Source organism: Apis mellifera, linkage group LG1 (genome assembly GCF_003254395.2).
Source record: "Apis mellifera strain DH4 linkage group LG1, Amel_HAv3.1, whole genome shotgun sequence".
Taxonomy (NCBI): domain Eukaryota; kingdom Metazoa; phylum Arthropoda; class Insecta; order Hymenoptera; family Apidae; genus Apis; species Apis mellifera.
This window is the reverse complement of record NC_037638.1, coordinates 20,094,829-20,112,777: the sequence shown is the minus strand read 5'-3', so window position 1 is coordinate 20,112,777 and position 17,949 is coordinate 20,094,829. Positions and strand designations below refer to the sequence as shown.

The 17,949-nt window shown below is 28.8% G+C and overlaps 5 protein-coding genes across 10 annotated transcripts; all 5 read left to right on the top strand.

The window, feature by feature from the left end:
- Positions 1 to 277: 277 nt before the first annotated feature.
- On the top strand, positions 278 to 1,356 carry LOC725980 (28S ribosomal protein S36, mitochondrial). The gene is made up of 4 exons (XM_001121760.3): positions 278 to 566; positions 678 to 732; positions 841 to 1,010; positions 1,229 to 1,356. Exons 1-4 carry the CDS (start codon positions 543 to 545, stop codon positions 1,244 to 1,246), a joined length of 267 nt encoding a protein of 88 aa, XP_001121760.2. The 5' UTR covers positions 278 to 542; the 3' UTR covers positions 1,247 to 1,356.
- A 367-nt stretch (positions 1,357 to 1,723) lies between these two features.
- LOC551494 (resistance to inhibitors of cholinesterase protein 3) lies at positions 1,724 to 6,136 on the top strand. Of its 4 annotated transcripts, none has more exons than XM_026446167.1 (8): positions 1,724 to 2,052; positions 2,309 to 2,662; positions 3,117 to 3,379; positions 3,467 to 3,659; positions 4,462 to 4,514; positions 5,069 to 5,223; positions 5,306 to 5,554; positions 6,116 to 6,136. In XM_026446167.1, exons 1-7 carry the CDS (start codon positions 1,908 to 1,910, stop codon positions 5,505 to 5,507), a joined length of 1,365 nt encoding a protein of 454 aa, XP_026301952.1. In that variant the 5' UTR covers positions 1,724 to 1,907; the 3' UTR covers positions 5,508 to 5,554; positions 6,116 to 6,136. The 4 variants fall into 4 exon arrangements, with proteins under 4 accessions (XP_026301952.1, XP_026301954.1, XP_026301951.1 ...); XM_026446166.1 differs by lacking the exon at positions 4,462 to 4,514 and adding an exon at positions 3,965 to 4,104 and having other exon boundaries at positions 1,726 to 2,052; XM_026446169.1 differs by lacking the exon at positions 2,309 to 2,662 and having other exon boundaries at positions 1,725 to 2,052.
- A 2,232-nt stretch (positions 6,137 to 8,368) lies between these two features.
- On the top strand, positions 8,369 to 9,701 carry LOC102654681 (mitochondrial inner membrane protease subunit 2). Of its 2 annotated transcripts, XM_026446164.1 has the most exons (3): positions 8,369 to 8,807; positions 9,239 to 9,485; positions 9,575 to 9,701. In XM_026446164.1, exons 1-3 carry the CDS (start codon positions 8,732 to 8,734, stop codon positions 9,597 to 9,599), a joined length of 348 nt encoding a protein of 115 aa, XP_026301949.1. In that variant the 5' UTR covers positions 8,369 to 8,731; the 3' UTR covers positions 9,600 to 9,701. The 2 variants fall into 2 exon arrangements, with proteins under 2 accessions (XP_026301949.1, XP_026301950.1); XM_026446165.1 differs by lacking the exon at positions 8,369 to 8,807 and having other exon boundaries at positions 9,118 to 9,485.
- An 88-nt stretch (positions 9,702 to 9,789) lies between these two features.
- LOC551451 (integrin-alpha FG-GAP repeat-containing protein 2-like) lies at positions 9,790 to 12,032 on the top strand. The gene is made up of 6 exons (XM_026446163.1): positions 9,790 to 9,936; positions 10,040 to 10,256; positions 10,327 to 10,643; positions 10,715 to 11,418; positions 11,480 to 11,714; positions 11,788 to 12,032. The coding sequence occupies exons 1-6, from the start codon at positions 9,790 to 9,792 to the stop codon at positions 11,965 to 11,967; spliced, it is 1,800 nt and encodes a 599-aa protein (XP_026301948.1). The 3' UTR covers positions 11,968 to 12,032.
- Positions 12,033 to 12,358: 326 nt separating this feature from the next.
- On the top strand, positions 12,359 to 16,131 carry LOC410683 (sodium-coupled monocarboxylate transporter 2). 2 transcript variants are annotated; one of them, XM_394160.6, is made up of 9 exons: positions 12,359 to 12,572; positions 12,794 to 13,012; positions 13,168 to 13,513; positions 14,358 to 14,512; positions 14,606 to 14,746; positions 14,823 to 14,931; positions 15,014 to 15,235; positions 15,323 to 15,825; positions 15,913 to 16,131. In XM_394160.6, the coding sequence occupies exons 2-9, from the start codon at positions 12,795 to 12,797 to the stop codon at positions 16,004 to 16,006; spliced, it is 1,788 nt and encodes a 595-aa protein (XP_394160.3). In that variant the 5' UTR covers positions 12,359 to 12,572; position 12,794; the 3' UTR covers positions 16,007 to 16,131. The 2 variants fall into 2 exon arrangements, with proteins under 2 accessions (XP_394160.3, XP_016770351.2); XM_016914862.2 differs by lacking the exon at positions 12,359 to 12,572 and adding an exon at positions 12,610 to 12,710 and having other exon boundaries at positions 15,913 to 16,053.
- The last annotated feature ends 1,818 nt before the right edge of the window (positions 16,132 to 17,949 follow it).

Sequence of the window (17,949 nt, the reverse complement as noted above, 5' to 3'; positions counted from 1 at the left end):
AATTTACAATAAAATAAAATTTATTACAATGAATTCATTATCTTTATTACATATCTATTATATTAAATAAAATATAAGATAAATATAAATAAACAAAAAATAATTATTTTATATTAAATAATTATTTTAATAATTATGAAAATTTCAAGAGATAACAATTGAAGATTTATATGTTTTTTATTTCGTAATACAAATAACCTATTTGACCTATATCTCTATTATGAATTAAAATAATTATTAAATTTAATGTATATTTCGATATACATACATACATATTTGTTATATATACAGTATAGATTTGAATAAGAATATATACTTGAACGAAATTAAATAGGGATGTTGTTTATTAATTTTTAATGTCACGTAGTTCGTATTAACTTTACAAAACTAGTGTTAACCTTATACAAAATTATTTCACGATTGTTTTGTACTCATTGAATATGTTAGAATACGCCATCTATTTGAGACTTTTAAAGTGATTGAAAGAAGCTTGTGTTGCAAGTAAAACTTGGTCTTCGCATAAAATATATTAAAAAACAATTATGATGGCAAGCAAAGGTTGGAAGGTCAGTGCATCGGTATAATTATAAGAAGAATATATGCATATGTATGTATGCATAGATTAATATATGTACATAATAAAACGTGATCAATTTATAAGAATTAAATCTCATTAGGTAGTAAAACCACACGTGCCTTTGATTAAATTTCGTAAAGGTGGGATTCAGAAAGGTAATGTAAAAGAAAAATTACTGAGTACCATGAATGTTGAAAATTTCAATTGAAAGAGTTCAATTGAAAAAGCCGACTGAAATCCTTGTTATTGGTTAACTACTGCAGATACAACTTCAAATCCACCATCTAAGCACTTAGACTCGGCTATGTTAGAACAAAATAATCCTAGTGCAACGGGACCTAATGTAGTTGTTTTACCAACAATAGAAGATCTTTATCTTCCTGCACGATTTCAAAGACGACCCATTGATGAGAAAGAAATTGCATATATTAATGTAAGTACACTATTTATTTTACTATTTATAATATAATTAAATTTCTCGTTCGTATCTATATTAAATCTATAAAATTCATTAATAAAAGTCATTAAAATATAAATGAGTTTATAATTATAATGATAATAATTTCTAAATAATAATTTGCATATTTTTTTATCTTTATAATATATAATGAGAAAAAAAAATCATATTGAATGAATCCTTTTTTATTACAGAGAGGTGGCCCAGAATAAAATTGAATAATTTATAGAACATTATAAATTTTAGAAATCATTAACAAATTATTTACTATTAAATTTTTATGTATAATTTATTCTGTAAATAAATGCAAGTAAAAGAAGTACATATTCATACTATTTACCTATAAAACAAGGTCTCTCTTTGCTTATGTGACATTGTCTGCTATTTCTGGCTTGTCTTTTGGCTTACTTTTATAACTAACATGTAGAATGTTAATCCTAAATAAAAAAAAAAATTTAATAAAATTATTTTATTTTTCTGTAATATTTATTCTATTATGTTAATATTAAAATTTATTTAATTTCTAAATATAAAAAACATTACGAATTCTTTACAAATATGTTTACATGTATTTTTTTTTGTTATTTCATTACGATATAAAAATTAAACAAATCAATTAAATTCATTAAAATGTTTCTTAACAATTAATTATTTAAATGCATTCTAATGTAGATTAGAAATTGAAGAAAAATATTATGGGAACGAAAGTCAATAGACACAGCCCTGTTCCATGACAGAAATAGCAGACGACAGTGCGCTGTGACTGTGTCTTCCATCAGCTTTTGCGATCCCTGGATGTAATAGTGGAAGATTTACAGTTGTTTTATCTTTTATCGAAATTGCGAGAGTTATACGAACGAAAAATTTACGAATATGGCTGAAATAACAGATTTCGGTCCGAGAAAGACGATTTTTATCTTAGCCATTGTAGCCGGGTGTTTTGCGGTATTATGGCCGAAAATTTTCTATCCTATGCTCACAGCATCTGTCAATCCACATCATATGACCGACAATTCTGGTAAGATTTTATAAAAATATTTTATTTGAAAAAAAAAAAAATAAAGAAGAATGCATAATATATCAAAGTTTTCTAATTTAATTATTTTTGAAATATATTTATATTGAATTAAGAAAATTCAATGATTCAATTTCAGTTTTAAGTTTTACTTTTTTTTTAAATTTTTATATTTTGAATTATTTAATAATTATTTAACATAAATTATTAAAATATCATTTTTTCTTGTTATTAAGTTAAATTTAAAAATGTTTATTAGCATGCTGCGGTGTAATCTTTGAAAGTGATGTTACTGCAGCTGATATTATGTATGAAATATGTCAGAATATATTGAAACACCATCAAATTGATCCAAGAATAAGAGATGCTTTGAGAACTATAAAATTAACACCACAAAGTGCAAGTTTATGTAGAGAAGAAATTTTAGCTAGATGTGGTATAGATTTATCTACATTTCTTGCTAAAAGAGAACATCTGGAAAAATCTTATAAACAAGTTTTAGAAGAAATAAGATCATTTAATAGTTCTCTTTGTCTTAAAATAAATTTTGGTATACCTCTTTCTCAACTAGGAACTCCACATTTAATCAGATATCATATTTTAATGCCACACAGTAAGAATTATAAAAGATTTCAAAATTTTTAATATTAATTATTAATAACAGCATGCACAGTTTTTTTATTATTATTAATAAATAATAATTATCTAATTTGAATTGAATTATTGAGCTATTGACTGTATTTATATTTATAAAAAATATAATTTGGTACTATTAAACTAACTAATTATATATGGAAAGCAGATTCAAGTTATCTCTTCTATTTGGCAAGTTGCCAAAAGAGCAAATATAAGTAGAAATGAGTAGATGAGAATAAATTTACTCTATAGTTATAGCTTTGAATATATATAATAAACTCTTTTATTGTATAAAATAATAATGTATTACTAACTATTATAATATTAAATTTTAAAATGATAAAATAATTACAATATAATTTTGAATTCTATTTGTTTTATATATTCTATATTTTTTTAAATAATATTTAAAAAGATATTTATATTTCTAGATACAATAAAACAAGAACGACGTACACCTCCACATGCAGGTGGTTTACATCCTGCATTGAGAGAACGTGGTAGAGCTATACCTTCTTCTCATATTGTACCAAAGGTTTCAGATAGACCTGATCATGTTGTGCCAAAAATGAGACCACCTTTAGGTGGTGCAGGACATGTTGTTCCTGCACCAAAAGGAAGTGGTACCATGGGAATTATTATGCCATTGTATACTTTAGGAATTGTACTTTTTTTCTTATATACAATTGTTAAGGTAAAATATTTTGTAAAATTTTAATATTATAATTGTATTATAACTACTAATCTTTGTAAAATTTGTTGTTACAAATTATTTTATTAGGTGCTGAGAAAAAATTCGGATAGTGAAATTATTTCAGAATATCCAGGTGCTGCAGCAGAAAAAGAATTTCGAAAAATGGTATTCAGTCCTGAAGCTTTTGCTACTGCAATGACTGGTGGTACAATGAATTATCAGAAGGAAAGATCTCCATCACCACAAAGACCTACTCCTACCTTAGAGGAATTAAAAGACCGTAAGTTTTTTAAGTATTTAAAAAATATTGACCACACTTTATTTACATTATCATTAATGCAGTGTTTTCCTTGAAAGCTAGTTCCTTTAAAGAAATACTGAAAAATAAGGTACATGTTTTTTTGAGTATCTAATCAGATTTTTAAATGGTGTTGCATGATGCAAGGTTTGCACAATTAGAACACACACGTATTTATATCATAAATATAACAATAAAAAAATATTAGATTAAAATTAAAAATATTGTAAGTATTCGTATATATTCTCTGAACACGTTTGATAATGTTATACATGCTGGAACACAAGAAGCGGCAGGAGACATAGAGATAGATCAGCTGAGACGCCGTTTGGTCGAGACAGAAGCAGCCATGGAAAGAATTGTTGTTCAGATGGGCAACATATCACGTTCAGTTATGCATAGTCCAAATCCACAACAAGAATTCAAGGTTTACTAGATTAATTATGAAGCAGTTTACATTTTCAGTTCTTTAGTCCTTAGAAATATGCACGTTGTTGTGTTCTGATTGCGTTTCAAGTTTTACCTCTCCTCTTGTATATTACATTTTGCGTATTCGTTATAAGTATTCGTTATATTAAATCTTCGATATATTTCGCTTTTTCTTATACTTCAATGCTTGTATAACCATATTTAAATTAATGATTATTTTGTATATATTTATCTCTATAAAAAAAGTGCATACTCATATTTTAGCTGAGTGAAATACTCGTTAAAACATTTAAATTGATAAATTTAATTTTTAAATAATTTAGAATTTATAGTTTTTATTTTTACATTTAAATAGTAGATGGGCCTCCAAAGTCCAAAGGCCTGGCAGGGATTGATCGCTCATCTAAGGTATATTCTTTGCCTAAAAGATTTTCTAACAAGAATAACCAATGTTTATAAATTTTTTCCATAAATAACAAAATTTATTTTGTTCAAATATTCTAATATTAAAAAAATCAACATTGAGATAATATTTAAGACATATTTATAATATGTTATAAATCAAAGCATATTAAATAAAGCATAAAAATAATCTGTAATGTACTTATATATGATTTGATGTCAAATATGATTTTTTTTTAAATTGATGGATTTAAATGCACGCTTATAAATTATTAATTATTTCCTTTTATATTATCAATTTTTTTAAATCAATAGCATGATTTTTTTAACCGTTTTTTCGAATGTATGAATTTTTGAGTGTGAATGCTGTTTTATATTTTTGAAAAGGATTAAAAATATTTACTTTTTATTGATTTATAAAAATTAACGATTATAATATAATACTTATATTATAAATTGTATTTAATTATATTATACATTCAAAATAGGTATAATTATACTTTTAAGAAAATAATATACAAGATCTTTTATTTTATTACATTAAAAAATTTAATTTACAGGACAATACCATTGCTCAGGTTCAATATAGTACAGAAGATAAAGTAGAAAACATAGAACATTCACCAACTATTAAAGTCATGGGTATGGAAATGACAGCTAGTTGTGAGAATAAGGGTAGTAGACCTACTACTCCTATAATTCCAATTTCACCAAGGTAATTGGAAGAGAATTTTGAAAAAGGTATATTTATTAAAATTTATATTATTTTTAATGTAAATACGATTATTCTGTTTTAGTCATATTGAGAGGGAAAAAACACCACCAAAACCAATATATTTAGAAGGTGCACTTCCTCCACAATGTGAATTGCTTGTAACAGATTCAGAAACTCAAGCTCAGAAAGCGGAAGAAGATGTAGAGGCACCTGTTGTACTTTCAGGCAAAATGACTCTCTCTCTCATCAGTCTCGACCAAAATGCAGCTGTAAGAAAATATTAGAATTACAACAGAATCAAATCTGAATCTGTGGAGCCTTGTTTTATTTGGTGATTTTTTCATTCATTTAATTATTTGCTTCTGTAAAGATTATTTAACATAAAAATAGCACAAATCACAGAAATGATATAAACAATCAAAATTATTATTTTAAAATAATATAATTATTAATTAACATATAAATTTAATACTAATATGATGCAACATTATTTATCTGTGATTTGTAAATATTAATATCTAATTTACGTTCTAAATTGATTATTAATATTTTTGATTATTAATATTTAATATTTAAATTTTTAATTTTGAGAATGCATTATACATATATTTCACATTTACATCACATAATTATTAATTGAATAATTACACTTAGTATTTATAAACTTTCTTTTCAATACATATATTATTATTTTCAATTATTATTTAAATTCATATAATTTATTTTATATTTTAATTATTATATTAATTTAGTTCTGATCACATTTTTTCGAAGCTATAGTTATTACATATTTAATTAAATATAATTTTTATTATATTTAATATATTTTTTATTATATTTTATTATATTATTTTTAAAAATAAAATTGCTAAATATCTTTTCATTATATTAGGAAATTGATGAAGAAGATCAAGAAAAAAATGCAAATGATATAAGAATCTTGAATTTAAAAGATACAGAAAAAGTGTTAAATATTAAAAAAAATAATAAAGAGGAAATTAAGAATAAAGATGAAGTAAAAGAAATTTACCAAGAAAAACAAATAGAAATGGAAGAAGAGGAACAGAAAAAATATTTAATACAAAACAGGACAGAAATAAAATCAATTGGATACAATGAAGAAAGAAAGAAGGAAGAAGTACAAGAAGTTGAAGAAACAAAAGAGATTGAAGAGATAGAAGAGATTGAAAAAGTAAAAGAAGAAGTTGAACAATCTGAAGATGAGAAAAAAGAAGAAGAAAACGATAAAACAGATAGAGATGATGAAGAAAATGATAAAGAAAGTAATAATGTTAAACAATACAATGAAGGAAGTGAAGAAGAAATAGATGAAGAAGAGGAAGAAGATGAGGAAGGAAAAGAGGAAAAGAAAGAAAAAATAGAGGAAAAGGGAGAAGAGAGACTAGAAAAAAATGGAAAAGAAAAAGAGAATAATAGCAAAAACATATAAAAAATACATTATATTTCGTGTTAAATCATTGAAAAATAACAAATATATAGAAGATAATAAAACTTAATAAAAAACAACGAAATTATAAAAATATTTGACGAGGAAAGTGAAATTAAATAGATTAAAGATGAGGATTAAAGATGAGGATAAAAGATGGGTTGCCTTACAATGAAAAGACAGTTCAGAATAAAAATAAAAATTATAATGACAAACATTTGACTAAATCAGTGTTTACCAATCTTTAAAATTTATGGATTACAACAAAATAACAAAATAATTGACAAAAATAATCATGAATGATACAAATCTTGGTTAAGCACTGCCAAAGACCTAATATGATATAAGACTCGAATTTATTCTATGATTACATTATCGCCTATTGTATCTTATATTTCATAGAATCAAAAATTTACTAATCAGAGGGGCCAAATAGAAGGCAGTGTATCGTGCACATGTCTGATTGAGTCATTGTATAATGATGACCACAGAATTCAAGTACAGTCAATAGGCACTAAATAATTACTGATATAACTCTGGTATTGATTCTATATTATTGGGTATGATGATTGGCAAGCACTGATCTATAATGCTTGTACACATACCAATTATTTAGTTCCATTTTGAATTTTTTTATTTATACAAATTTTTTGTTCATTTTTTTATTTAATTTTATATGCAATTCTCTGTGCAGTATTTGAGTTATATTAAGAATATTAGAATTTTTTTAATAATGTAGTTTGTAAAACTATTTAGTATGTAGCAATGTCATTTTCATACCTATGTTTAATTGTGCAATTTCCATATTAAATATAAATATTCGTCATTTTACTTGCTACACTTTAAGACGTTTGTTATGTATATAAAAAAAAGAAAAAAACCAAAATACAAGTTGAAATCATACTCAGTGTTGTGTAAAAATAAAAATTAGTTTAATTGCATGATCTTCCATGATAATGTTAAAAATGAATAATAATATTTAAATCGTTCATCTTTTAATAGTTATTGTGAGATGACATTATTAATATTACTGTTATATGATGTCTATGTGAGTAGATAATGTTATAATTGTGATCAAATATATTTTAAAATATTTTTACGTGAAAAATGCCGAATTACTGCATTTTTTTGTAATATGTATTTCTATTGAGAAAACGCATCATATATAAACGCAAATCATATAAATGTTTACTCTTTATAGTTTTAAAATTATGCCTAGTAATAAAAATTTTAAAAATATATTTTATTTAAAACAAATTTAATACAATTATTTAATATAAATTTAATAAAAAAATTTTTTAAAAATAAATTGCTTTAAAATAAATAATTAAATTAATATGCAATGGATACATTTTGTATTTATTTGTTAATAAAAATATCAATTTATTCAAATCAAAATATCATATAATAAATTATAAGCTTGTATTATATATACAAGATTTAACATTTATACTAGATTTAACATTTAATAAAATTTTATGTCCTACAATTTGAATAATTAATCGCGAAAAAATCAGAATATTTATTTATAGATATGATATATCGAGTATGCTATATTCTATTTCTATTTATTATTTATTCTATTATTATTTAGAATACCGAGTCAAATTGAGTCAAAAAATTACATTTATTTCAATCACAAAAATTATTAAAATCAATAAATTTTAAAAATAATTTTTAGATGCGTATAAATAAGAAAAAAAATAATATGAAAAAGATAGAAATAAGTTAAAAAGTTAAGTTGAAAATCAACAGCATCTCTAGAGTTATAATAAAACAAATGAAGTAAAAAAAAATAAAAAATAAGAAAGAGATAAAAATAGAACGAGAAATGGCTATCTTTAACAATATTAAAAAGATGATACTGATTTTCAATTCTTTATTTTTCTTTCCATTATTTGCTCTCCTTAGTCCTATCTTGGTTTATGACACTCTAAAGATGGTGTTGATTCTAAAATTTTTTAATTTATCTTTGTCTTTCTCTTACTATTTATTCTTTTTGTCGACATTAATTTCACCTACACATTGTAATATAATTGTATAGAAGATTATATTACGTATATGTATAACCATATCTACGCACGCGTGCATATATACAATATCAGTTTTCCATCATGTATCACAATTAAATTACTTTGTAATCTCTATGTATTTTGTGCCTACAACTTAATAAACAATAAGATTTATTTAATGTTTTTTAAATCATAATATTTTTATTAGTGCAAGTTCTGTGATAGTTTAACAAATTTAAAATCAAAACAGACTTTTATTTTAAATTATATATGGCTAACCTATAAAAGGTTATTTCAATTTATAGAGAAATAACACATAAAATTTTAATTTAAGAATTTAATAATAATGTTAAAAATGCAATCTAATAAAAGAAAATATATTTTCTTTTATGATATAAATTCGTATATATTATTATAAAATTATAATTTTTAATCGTAATAAAATTTTGCGTATAAATATGTATATTCTACATATTTAACTTGAAGTTTTATTATTATTTTAGTGCATAAATGCGATAAATGAAAGTGCGACATTTTTTTGCGGGTATCCTTATAGGCATTCCTATTGGGATCACCTTTTTGGATACAGTTGGTTACATAGCTAAAGTAGAAGGAGTTTCTATGCAACCAACTTTGAATCCAGATGAGAGGAATCCAGATTATGTTTTTTTGAATCGCCGAGCAATTCGCACCCAAGATATTCAACGAGGTGAAATAGTAACTGTTAAATCTCCAAAAACTCCAGAACAAATTTTGATTAAACGTGTTGTGGGACTTTCTGGAGATATAGTACGCACACATGGGTATAAATCAGATATTTTTCAGGTATTTAAATTATTTATCTTATTAAATTTATAGAATTCATGAAGAAAATATATTTATATTTGCTTAGGTACCAGAAGGTCATTGTTGGGTAGAGGGAGATCATATCGGACGATCTATGGATTCTAATACTTTTGGACCTGTTTCTCTTGGATTAATAACAGCAAAAGCTACTTCCATAGTCTGGCCACCTAGCCGTTGGCAATATCTTTATCCTTCCATGTCAAATCACAATTTTCCATTAAATTCATCAAGAATACCAAGATAAAATTTGTTATAGAAAAAATGAGAGCTGTTAGTTTTGTCAAAAGATTGCAATGGGATTTACCTGGTACTGTGTGTAGACATGGATTAACAATAGGAGATGTTGATAATGATGGTGATAATGAGTTAGTTGTTGGTACTGCAGAAGGGGAACTTTATATTTTTAAAGTGAATTTTTTTATTCTCTAACAATTCTTCAATATTGAAGAAAATTATTGAAATGTTATATATTTTAAATATTTTTATTATTATTTTTATTATTATATTATAGGGCTCGGAATTATGGCAAAAAATACCTGGATTAGGTCTTATTACTAGTGTAGCAATAGGAGATATCTTTAATTATGGACGAAATGCATTAGTTGTAATATGTGGAGATGGTTGGGCACATATTTTTTATAGTCCAAGATCTGTTAATCCTAATATTGTTAATATAAGTTCTACCCAATTAAATAAGGAAATAATTGATCAAGATAACGTGAAACATAGTAAGTTCATTTTTATTATATCATATTTAAAATTAATTTATTGAAGTTTCTTATCGAATAAAAATTATAGGTCATGCAAATGTGGATATTATAACAAGTGTTAATATGACAAGTTCCTCAAGTTTAGATCAAATAGATGGTAACAACGAATTAAATGAATTGTCTGGTAAAATGGAGTGTGTGCATGTACAAAGAATTCCAACCAATACAAAAATGATTTTAATAGCAGATGTTGATAAAGATGGTGCAAATGAAATGATACTTGCTTTGACCGATCGTGTAGTTAGATCTTATAGATGGTCAAGTAATTTAGAATTAGGAAGAGGAAAATTAGTTGGATTGAACAAATGGGAATGTGCAAATCAAATAGGAACTGTTACATTACAGGTATAATAAATAAAAGATAAATTTTAATTTGTGATAATAATTTTTATAATAATATTTTAATTTTTATTTAGCATATGGCAGATGGAACACCAACTTTATTAGTTGCTCAACCTGGTGGAACGTTCATGCGAATTAAATGTAATCCGGAAGATTGTCATTTAGAAGATGAAACTGATCATAAAAGTAACGAAACAGAAGCAAGCTGTGTAGACTATCAAACATTGGGAATATCAAGAATGCGCAATCAAAATATTTCGACAGAAATCATCGGAGATTTGGAATGTATAGTAGAGAATAAGGTGTCAAGTTACGAATTCAAAGAATCATGTAAATCGAATGTTTTAAACGAAATTCAACATAGTAAAAATTTAAAATCTGTCTCGTTAGAATCTAAGAAAAATAATTCACAATTAGAAACAAGAAAAAATACTATGGAAGGGAATAGAAAAAATTCAACGATAGACAATTCAAAAATGATAAAAATTTCTGGAACTTCTGATCTTTCTAATCGGGATCAAGTTGACGGTAATATTTTGGGAGGCAACGTAATTCTTGGTGATTACGATATTAAGACGGAAAAAGATTCTTTATTACCTACCTATAAGCATTTTTCATGTCGGGATAATAGCAATAATTATAATAAAGAAGATTTAAAAGGAAAGAATAAAATCGAAACTGATGCGAACATACAAAATAATTCTTTTCAAGGGAAACCTTATGCTCTTGCTACTTTAGATGGGACAATAATGTTGGTTAAAGATGAAGTCATTCTATGGTAAGATTATGGTAAAATCGCTAATTTAATAACTAAGTATAGATTACACGATCTTTTTTAGGTCGATGCAAGTAGATCATCAGATATTCTCTTTATGTCGATTAGATGTAACTGGCGATGGTTCTGATGAAATAGTAGCTTGCGGATGGGATGGACAAACTTATATTTTAGATCAACAACGTAATAGTGTACGTTTTCAATTTGAAGAACCAATTAGAGCATTTTGTACTGGTAATTATAATGTTACTCCCGGATTTCCAACACCTTGCCTTGTATATAACAGTTTTAATAATAAGGTAATGTTATTATCGTAAATAGTTGTAAAATAATCGATATTATTTCGAAAATTACAAATATTGATATTTGCAGATATTTCTTTATTACGACGTTACACTTCCAAGTATGGTTACTAAGCCTTTAAATCCCATAGAGAAGCTTGACTTTGAAGAAAAAGAAATTTTAGACGATCTTCTAGGAAACTGTAGTGATATGGAGAAACAACAAAAGATGCGAGAGTTAACAGAATGGTTATTATACGGTACATCTTAAAAGATTCGATGCTGTAAATTATATAAAGAATTATATAAAGAAAAATATACACGCAAATTCTTATATTCCTTTTTTTCTACTTTTTCTACATGATATTATATTAATATGTATGTTATATTAGTCCGTATCGACAGGATTTAATTATTTGAAACAATACGCTTCGTCATTTCTTAGCATGATATGCATATATGAGTGACAAAAATTTTTACAAATTTTTAGTAAATAAGATGAGGAAAATATCGGTTACCGAATAACTCAAGGTTCAGTCTACAGAAAATGGTTTAAGGATACATAATTATTTACAGAACATTGCGAAAGATGGAATGTTATCTACCTACCATAAATTAAAACTGGTGTTTGTGTAAAATCAGTTAAAATATAGCATCAGTTAAAACGTTATCATTATTAGTAAGAATATAGCTCTCATCGAGTATTTTTCCGAGCTTCTATCAAATTGCAACATTTGATATTCATAGATTGATCATTAATTGGGATTTAATAAAAATCTATGTAATTAATAGCAATATTTCGAGGAAGTATATCGGTTCATATATTGATAAATTTACTTTTCGATAACAAATAAGAAAAAAATAGAAAATCAAAACGTGAGTGTTAGAAATATATTTGATCGATCTACTTATTATACCATATCGAATATTATCGAATTGTAAATAAAATAGATTGAAATGGAAGTTTTTTTGTTAATTACAATAGTGAATATCAACGGTAGAATAAGTTGCCTAGTAAGAGAGTGACGAAGTAAAATAAAATTGTTATAGTGTTTAGTGCGATTTCATTTTTAAATTTAATTTCAAATGGATTTTAGAATGGCAGAAAACGAAACGAGATTATTGCTTGGACACGAATTGAAACGCCTTACATTTGGATGGACCGATTACACATTGTTCGGCGGTCTTTTAGGGATCAGTGTACTTATAGGGATTTATTTTGGCTGTTTTGGCAAAAAACAAGATAATACTACTGAATATTTGCTCGGAGGGAAAACAATGTCCTGTTTTCCTGTTGGCATGAGTTTAATTGCTAGGTAAACTATCGTGAGAAAATATTTTTCATTTTCAAAAAAACCAAATATATAAATTGGCAATTAAATTTATCGATAAAGTAATATAATTTTAATTTCGATTGAAATGAAAAATAATAAAATTGACGTTATAAATTGGTTTCTTTAATTTTTTTTAGTCACATATCGGCAGTTTCTTTGCTCGCTATACCTGTCGAAGTATACCAATATGGTACACAGTATGCTGCCTGCGTTTTCACATCATTAATAACGTGCGTTCTTATTTCGATTGTATATTTGCCAGTATTTTATCAATTACAACTGACCAGCACGTTTGAATACTTAGAGCTGAGATTTACAAGACCTGTGAGGACGTTTGCCTCATTTCTTTATACACTTTCTACGGTTATTTATGTCCCTTTAATCGTATATGTACCATCTTTAGCATTTTCTCAAGCAACAGCGATCGATCTCTATCTGATTACTCCGATAATCTGCATCGTGTGCATATTTTATACAACTATTGTAAGTTATTTTTTCAATTATCTCTTTCTTATAAATAAGTTATTAATTTTGAAAATAGATAAAGTTCGTTCGAATCGTTCAAGCAGAAGTTGTGTGTACGAATTTAATATTTTTTTACAAGTAAAAATTTACAAATAAATAATTCGTTTAAATATCTAGCTTATTTATATATTACGGACAAATTACGGAAAATTCTCAGATTTTTATCGTTATCGAAATACATATGGCTATTGGATAAAACTAGCAATAAAACTATTGATCAGCAATGTGTTAAGAATCTTTGGATGACATCCGATCGACTTCGAGAATCAATACTACTTTAATTATTAAATTTAGAGAATTTTAGATATCATATTCCTGTGATATATTCAACTTGTTCTTTTAGATAAAAAAAATGAAAAAGAGAAAAATCTGAAAATCATTTTCCATTTGAAAGAGAACGATTCGACAATCTGATAAATTACACGACAATCGTATAAATTACATTACATATACAACGCTCAAGTTGGCAAATTTATCATAAAGAAAATACGAATGAAATATAATTAAGATTTAAAGATTAGAGAAGTCATCTTTTTGTCGCATCAGTATTCGTCAAATGTTTAAACAATACTTAAAAATTAATAAAGATAGATGCGAACAAAAATTATAATCATTCCGCGTGAAAGAATTATATTATGTAAATTAGATAAAATAATTGTAGATTAGATTATACGATTAAATTAAAAGACAAAATGTATAGATATACGATTTGCATTTCACGTTAATTTCTATTGAACGATCTCGTGTTATCGTCATATCGTTCACTTTTGAAATATTTTCACCTTTTTTTCATCGTATTTAGGGAGGTTTGAAAGCTGTTGTATGGGCGGACACCGTTCAAATGATCGTAACGTTGGGAAGTCTGTGCGCCGTTTTCGTTTTGGGTATCATAAACGTGGGCGGCATATCGGAGATTTGGAAAATATCGGAAGATGGTAGCAGAATACAATTTTGGAAGTATGAATGAAAATGAACGTTTAATTTATTTCAAGGTAAATTGTTTTTCACCCGCGGTTCACGCGTAACATGTATTACATTCACACGTTGCAGCATGGATCCCAGCCCATTCGTTAGAAATTCTTTTTGGGGAATGTCGATTGGAATGGTGATGACGTGGTTACACGGGCTTGGTATCAGTCAAGTGTCGTTGCAGAGATTCCTCTCTGTGCCGAATTTGAAAGAAGCGCACAAGTGAGTGATCATTTTCTTTAAATACAATAAGAGAGTGTATTAGAGAAATATATATTGTTATTGTCGCTTGTTGTAGGGCAATAGCGCTTACGGGTCTGTGCATGGTTGTCATCAAATGGGTATCCGTCTTTACAGGACTTATAATGTACGCCAGATATTACAAATGCGATCCCATTAGTACCAAAGTATGTATTTTTCTTATCCTTTAGAAATTAATTGTATTCCGGATAAATAAATAAATCAATCAACGTGTGAATTAATTTTCAGGTAATTTCCAGGAGTGATCAATTACTACCCTATTACGTATTGGACGTTGCTGCGAATATTCCAGGCCTTCCTGGCCTTTTCCTGGCCGGTCTCGTCAGTGCTGGTCTTTCCACGATGAGCGCCTCTCTGAACACAGTAGCTGGTACGATTTACGAGGATTTCATCGATCCTTGGTTGCCAAATAATAGCGACAAAGAGCACAGAGCGGCGAATATTATGAAGGTACATCATAAAATAACAGATAAAATTGCTCTCTCCTATTTCAGAGAAATACAAAGTGACAGAAGGAATATTGACATGATTTTTCAGGTTATCGTAGTTGTCGTAGGATTGATTTGTGCGGCGCTGGTATTTCTCGTGGATCGTTTGGGCGATATTTTTCGCGTATCTTTAACCCTTCACGGTATCACGGCTGGCTCGATGCTGGGCATTTTCACTTTGGGAATGACGGTGCCATGGGCTACGTCGAAGGGCGCTATCGCTGGTGGATTAACTTCCATATTGTTTATGATCTGGATCATCGTCGGCGCCCAAGTGAATATGGCTCAGAAACGATTCTATTATCCACCCCTTCCTACCTCGACCGAGGATTGCATAAACGCGAAGAACGTGTTTAATCAAACAAAGGCGTATAACGATTCCTTGCCGATTGTCGAGGACAAACCGTTCATTCTATACACGATATCGTTCATGTATTACACTTTGCTCGGTTTTTTGGTATCGATGATTGTTGGAACAGCGGTCAGTTTCATTTTTGGGACACCTGATCTACGAGACGTCGATAGAAATCATTTTCCACCTATTATTCAAAGGTATACGTTCAAATTGAATTTGAGTAAAAGAAAAAAAAAAAGGAAAGAGAATATATTTACAGAGGCTCGTGTCAATTTTTGTTTTAGATTTTTACCACCGAAAAAATATACCGAGGTTCCGATGCATTCGATTCCAACCGCATTGATAACGAATCCAGAGAAGGAGAAGCTCAACTCTTGATGATATTACTTTTTTTTTTTCTCTCTTCCCCCTGATGACAATGCGTACTCATAGCATATTCATATTACTTTAAAATTATATTTGTTTTTTTTTTTTAATAAAACTATTTACAGGTTAAAGACAAATGAATTCCCGAACGATAAGGATCGAAATATAATAATCCCGGGCAACCATTTGGCAACCTAGAAAGCTCTACATAACTGGTTCGCCCTGGGTTGAAAGCACCCATTAGGCCCTCGATGAGGGTGTCAAATTGACTAGATTATATATCTGTCCCACGCATCTCAATACAAACAACTCGTCTAAACATCTGGAGGAACGATGTCTATCGGATTAGGACGGGATGGAAATGGGAAGGGTGTTTTTTGTCCAGTCATTCGTCGAGTCGGTCTTGAAAATCCGCAAAAGATCAATCGTCAAAATATGGAGAAGAGAGGATATGGTTGCACGTGTCTCGCCTTTTATCCGACTAAAAAAATTTAGAAGGCCGTATCGGAAAATATGAATGCTCGTTCAATTATATAATACGCGATATTTTCATCAGATTCATCGGTGTTCGCTAGCGTCGCACAAAGTTGTTACATTTCCTCGCGAACAGTTTCACAAACGATAAGTCACGTTCGTTGCCCGCGATGCAGTTTGAAAAATTGCGATTTATCGCGTCGTAACGGCTTACAGTGGGGCCCACAATGGGGAAGACATTACGCTCCCTATGAAAAATCAACGGCGAGGATATATTAAAATGGTACAAAAGACGCGTACGCCCTGTAATGCCACGGCGCTATCAGTCACGGTTGACTAAACTAGTTTGCACCTAGCTTTCTAAGCTGCTTCATTGTTACAAGAGTGTCAACTGCTTCTACGACGCTTATATCGCTTTTACCCTACACTCACACTTTCATTATATACACTTTTGTTCGAGTAACAAGGCGGCACGGAATTCACACTTGTCTTTCCTTCCACCGATTTAATTCCGATCTCTCGGAGGATCGTACAAAATCGGAGAAAATAAATACAACGATCCACGTTAAAAGATCCCGAGGTGAAAGTCGACGAAGGAAATAACCCTTATCAAGGGATTCGAGATATTATCCTCGGCTTTCAGAAGAAGCCGGGCGGGAGGAGAAATTCTTCGGGAGGAGAGAAGGCTCCTACGGTTATACACGGTAGACTTCTGTCTTCTCTGAGCCCGGAGACCGCATTCCACCGAACCATTTTATTTTATTGGACTGAAAGGTGTCAAATATAGATGGCAAAGGCCTCCTCCTACTTACATTCCTGCCGCTTTCCGTCCTCCTTCCCCCTCCCGCGCCGCTCTGATTTCACCGTGTAGGTAAAAATGTTGGGAGGGAGAGGGCGACCCGACCCATTGTGGCCGGGTGACAGATTTTTGACAGATTCTGTCTGATTTAGCGTCGAGTGACGGAGCCACGATCTCGCTCCATTCACACGGTTAACTAGCCTTACCGTCTTATATACCATCCCTCGATTATCCATCCGTTTATTATACACGATTTCGATCGTGCGTGAGATAAAAATTGACACGCGATACGAAATAATACAACAACGGATACTTATTATTTTATACAAGTGAACAAGAGGAACAAGAAAAAAAAGATGACGTGATTTTCTCTCCATTAATTATCCTAACGAGAACGAGATGGAAGATGAAAAGCGAAGAAATCGGCAAAAGAAGAAGAAGCATATGAAAGTATTACAGGCGACGAAGATTTTGGCTTAGATTCTTCTAACGTCTCCTCCTCTTTCTCCGTGTCTCGTCGAGTGTAACTATATGACGGGGTTCCCCGGTTTTTGTGAGGTCACGGTATACGCGCAAAAGCGAATAAAAGCCGAGGGGGCGCGTACGGTGTGGGATACGGCTTATTTCAGTGACAATGCGCAGGGGCCAGGCGCGGGCATAAAGGAGCATAATGCACCCTGCT

What these genes read in the sequence shown, in the direction of transcription:
- LOC725980 (XM_001121760.3), top strand. Translation starts at nt 543, where the DNA reads ATGATGGCAAGCAAAGGTTGGAAG. An exon ending in TGGCAAGCAAAGGTTGGAAG is followed by an intron (nt 567 to 677) that starts GTCAGTGCATCG and finishes AAATCTCATTAG; the next exon opens with GTAGTAAAACCACACGTGCC. An exon ending in TAAAGGTGGGATTCAGAAAG is followed by an intron (nt 733 to 840) that starts GTAATGTAAAAG and finishes TAACTACTGCAG; the next exon opens with ATACAACTTCAAATCCACCA.
- LOC551494 (XM_026446166.1), top strand. Translation starts at nt 1,908, where the DNA reads ATGGCTGAAATAACAGATTTCGGTCCGAGAAAGACGATTTTTATCTTA. An exon ending in TCTTATATACAATTGTTAAG is followed by an intron (nt 3,380 to 3,466) that starts GTAAAATATTTT and finishes TTATTTTATTAG; the next exon opens with GTGCTGAGAAAAAATTCGGA. An exon ending in ATAATTCCAATTTCACCAAG is followed by an intron (nt 5,224 to 5,305) that starts GTAATTGGAAGA and finishes ATTCTGTTTTAG; the next exon opens with TCATATTGAGAGGGAAAAAA.
- LOC102654681 (XM_026446164.1), top strand. Translation starts at nt 8,732, where the DNA reads ATGTATAACCATATCTACGCACGCGTGCATATATACAATATCAGTTTT. An exon ending in TATCACAATTAAATTACTTT is followed by an intron (nt 8,808 to 9,238) that starts GTAATCTCTATG and finishes GTATCCTTATAG; the next exon opens with GCATTCCTATTGGGATCACC. An exon ending in GATATAGTACGCACACATGG is followed by an intron (nt 9,486 to 9,574) that starts GTATAAATCAGA and finishes ATATTTGCTTAG; the next exon opens with GTACCAGAAGGTCATTGTTG.
- LOC551451 (XM_026446163.1), top strand. Translation starts at nt 9,790, where the DNA reads ATGAGAGCTGTTAGTTTTGTCAAAAGATTGCAATGGGATTTACCTGGT. An exon ending in GGGAACTTTATATTTTTAAA is followed by an intron (nt 9,937 to 10,039) that starts GTGAATTTTTTT and finishes ATTATATTATAG; the next exon opens with GGCTCGGAATTATGGCAAAA. An exon ending in AAAGATGAAGTCATTCTATG is followed by an intron (nt 11,419 to 11,479) that starts GTAAGATTATGG and finishes GATCTTTTTTAG; the next exon opens with GTCGATGCAAGTAGATCATC.
- LOC410683 (XM_394160.6), top strand. Translation starts at nt 12,795, where the DNA reads ATGGCAGAAAACGAAACGAGATTATTGCTTGGACACGAATTGAAACGC. An exon ending in GCATATTTTATACAACTATT is followed by an intron (nt 13,514 to 14,357) that starts GTAAGTTATTTT and finishes CATCGTATTTAG; the next exon opens with GGAGGTTTGAAAGCTGTTGT. An exon ending in AATTTGAAAGAAGCGCACAA is followed by an intron (nt 14,747 to 14,822) that starts GTGAGTGATCAT and finishes CGCTTGTTGTAG; the next exon opens with GGCAATAGCGCTTACGGGTC.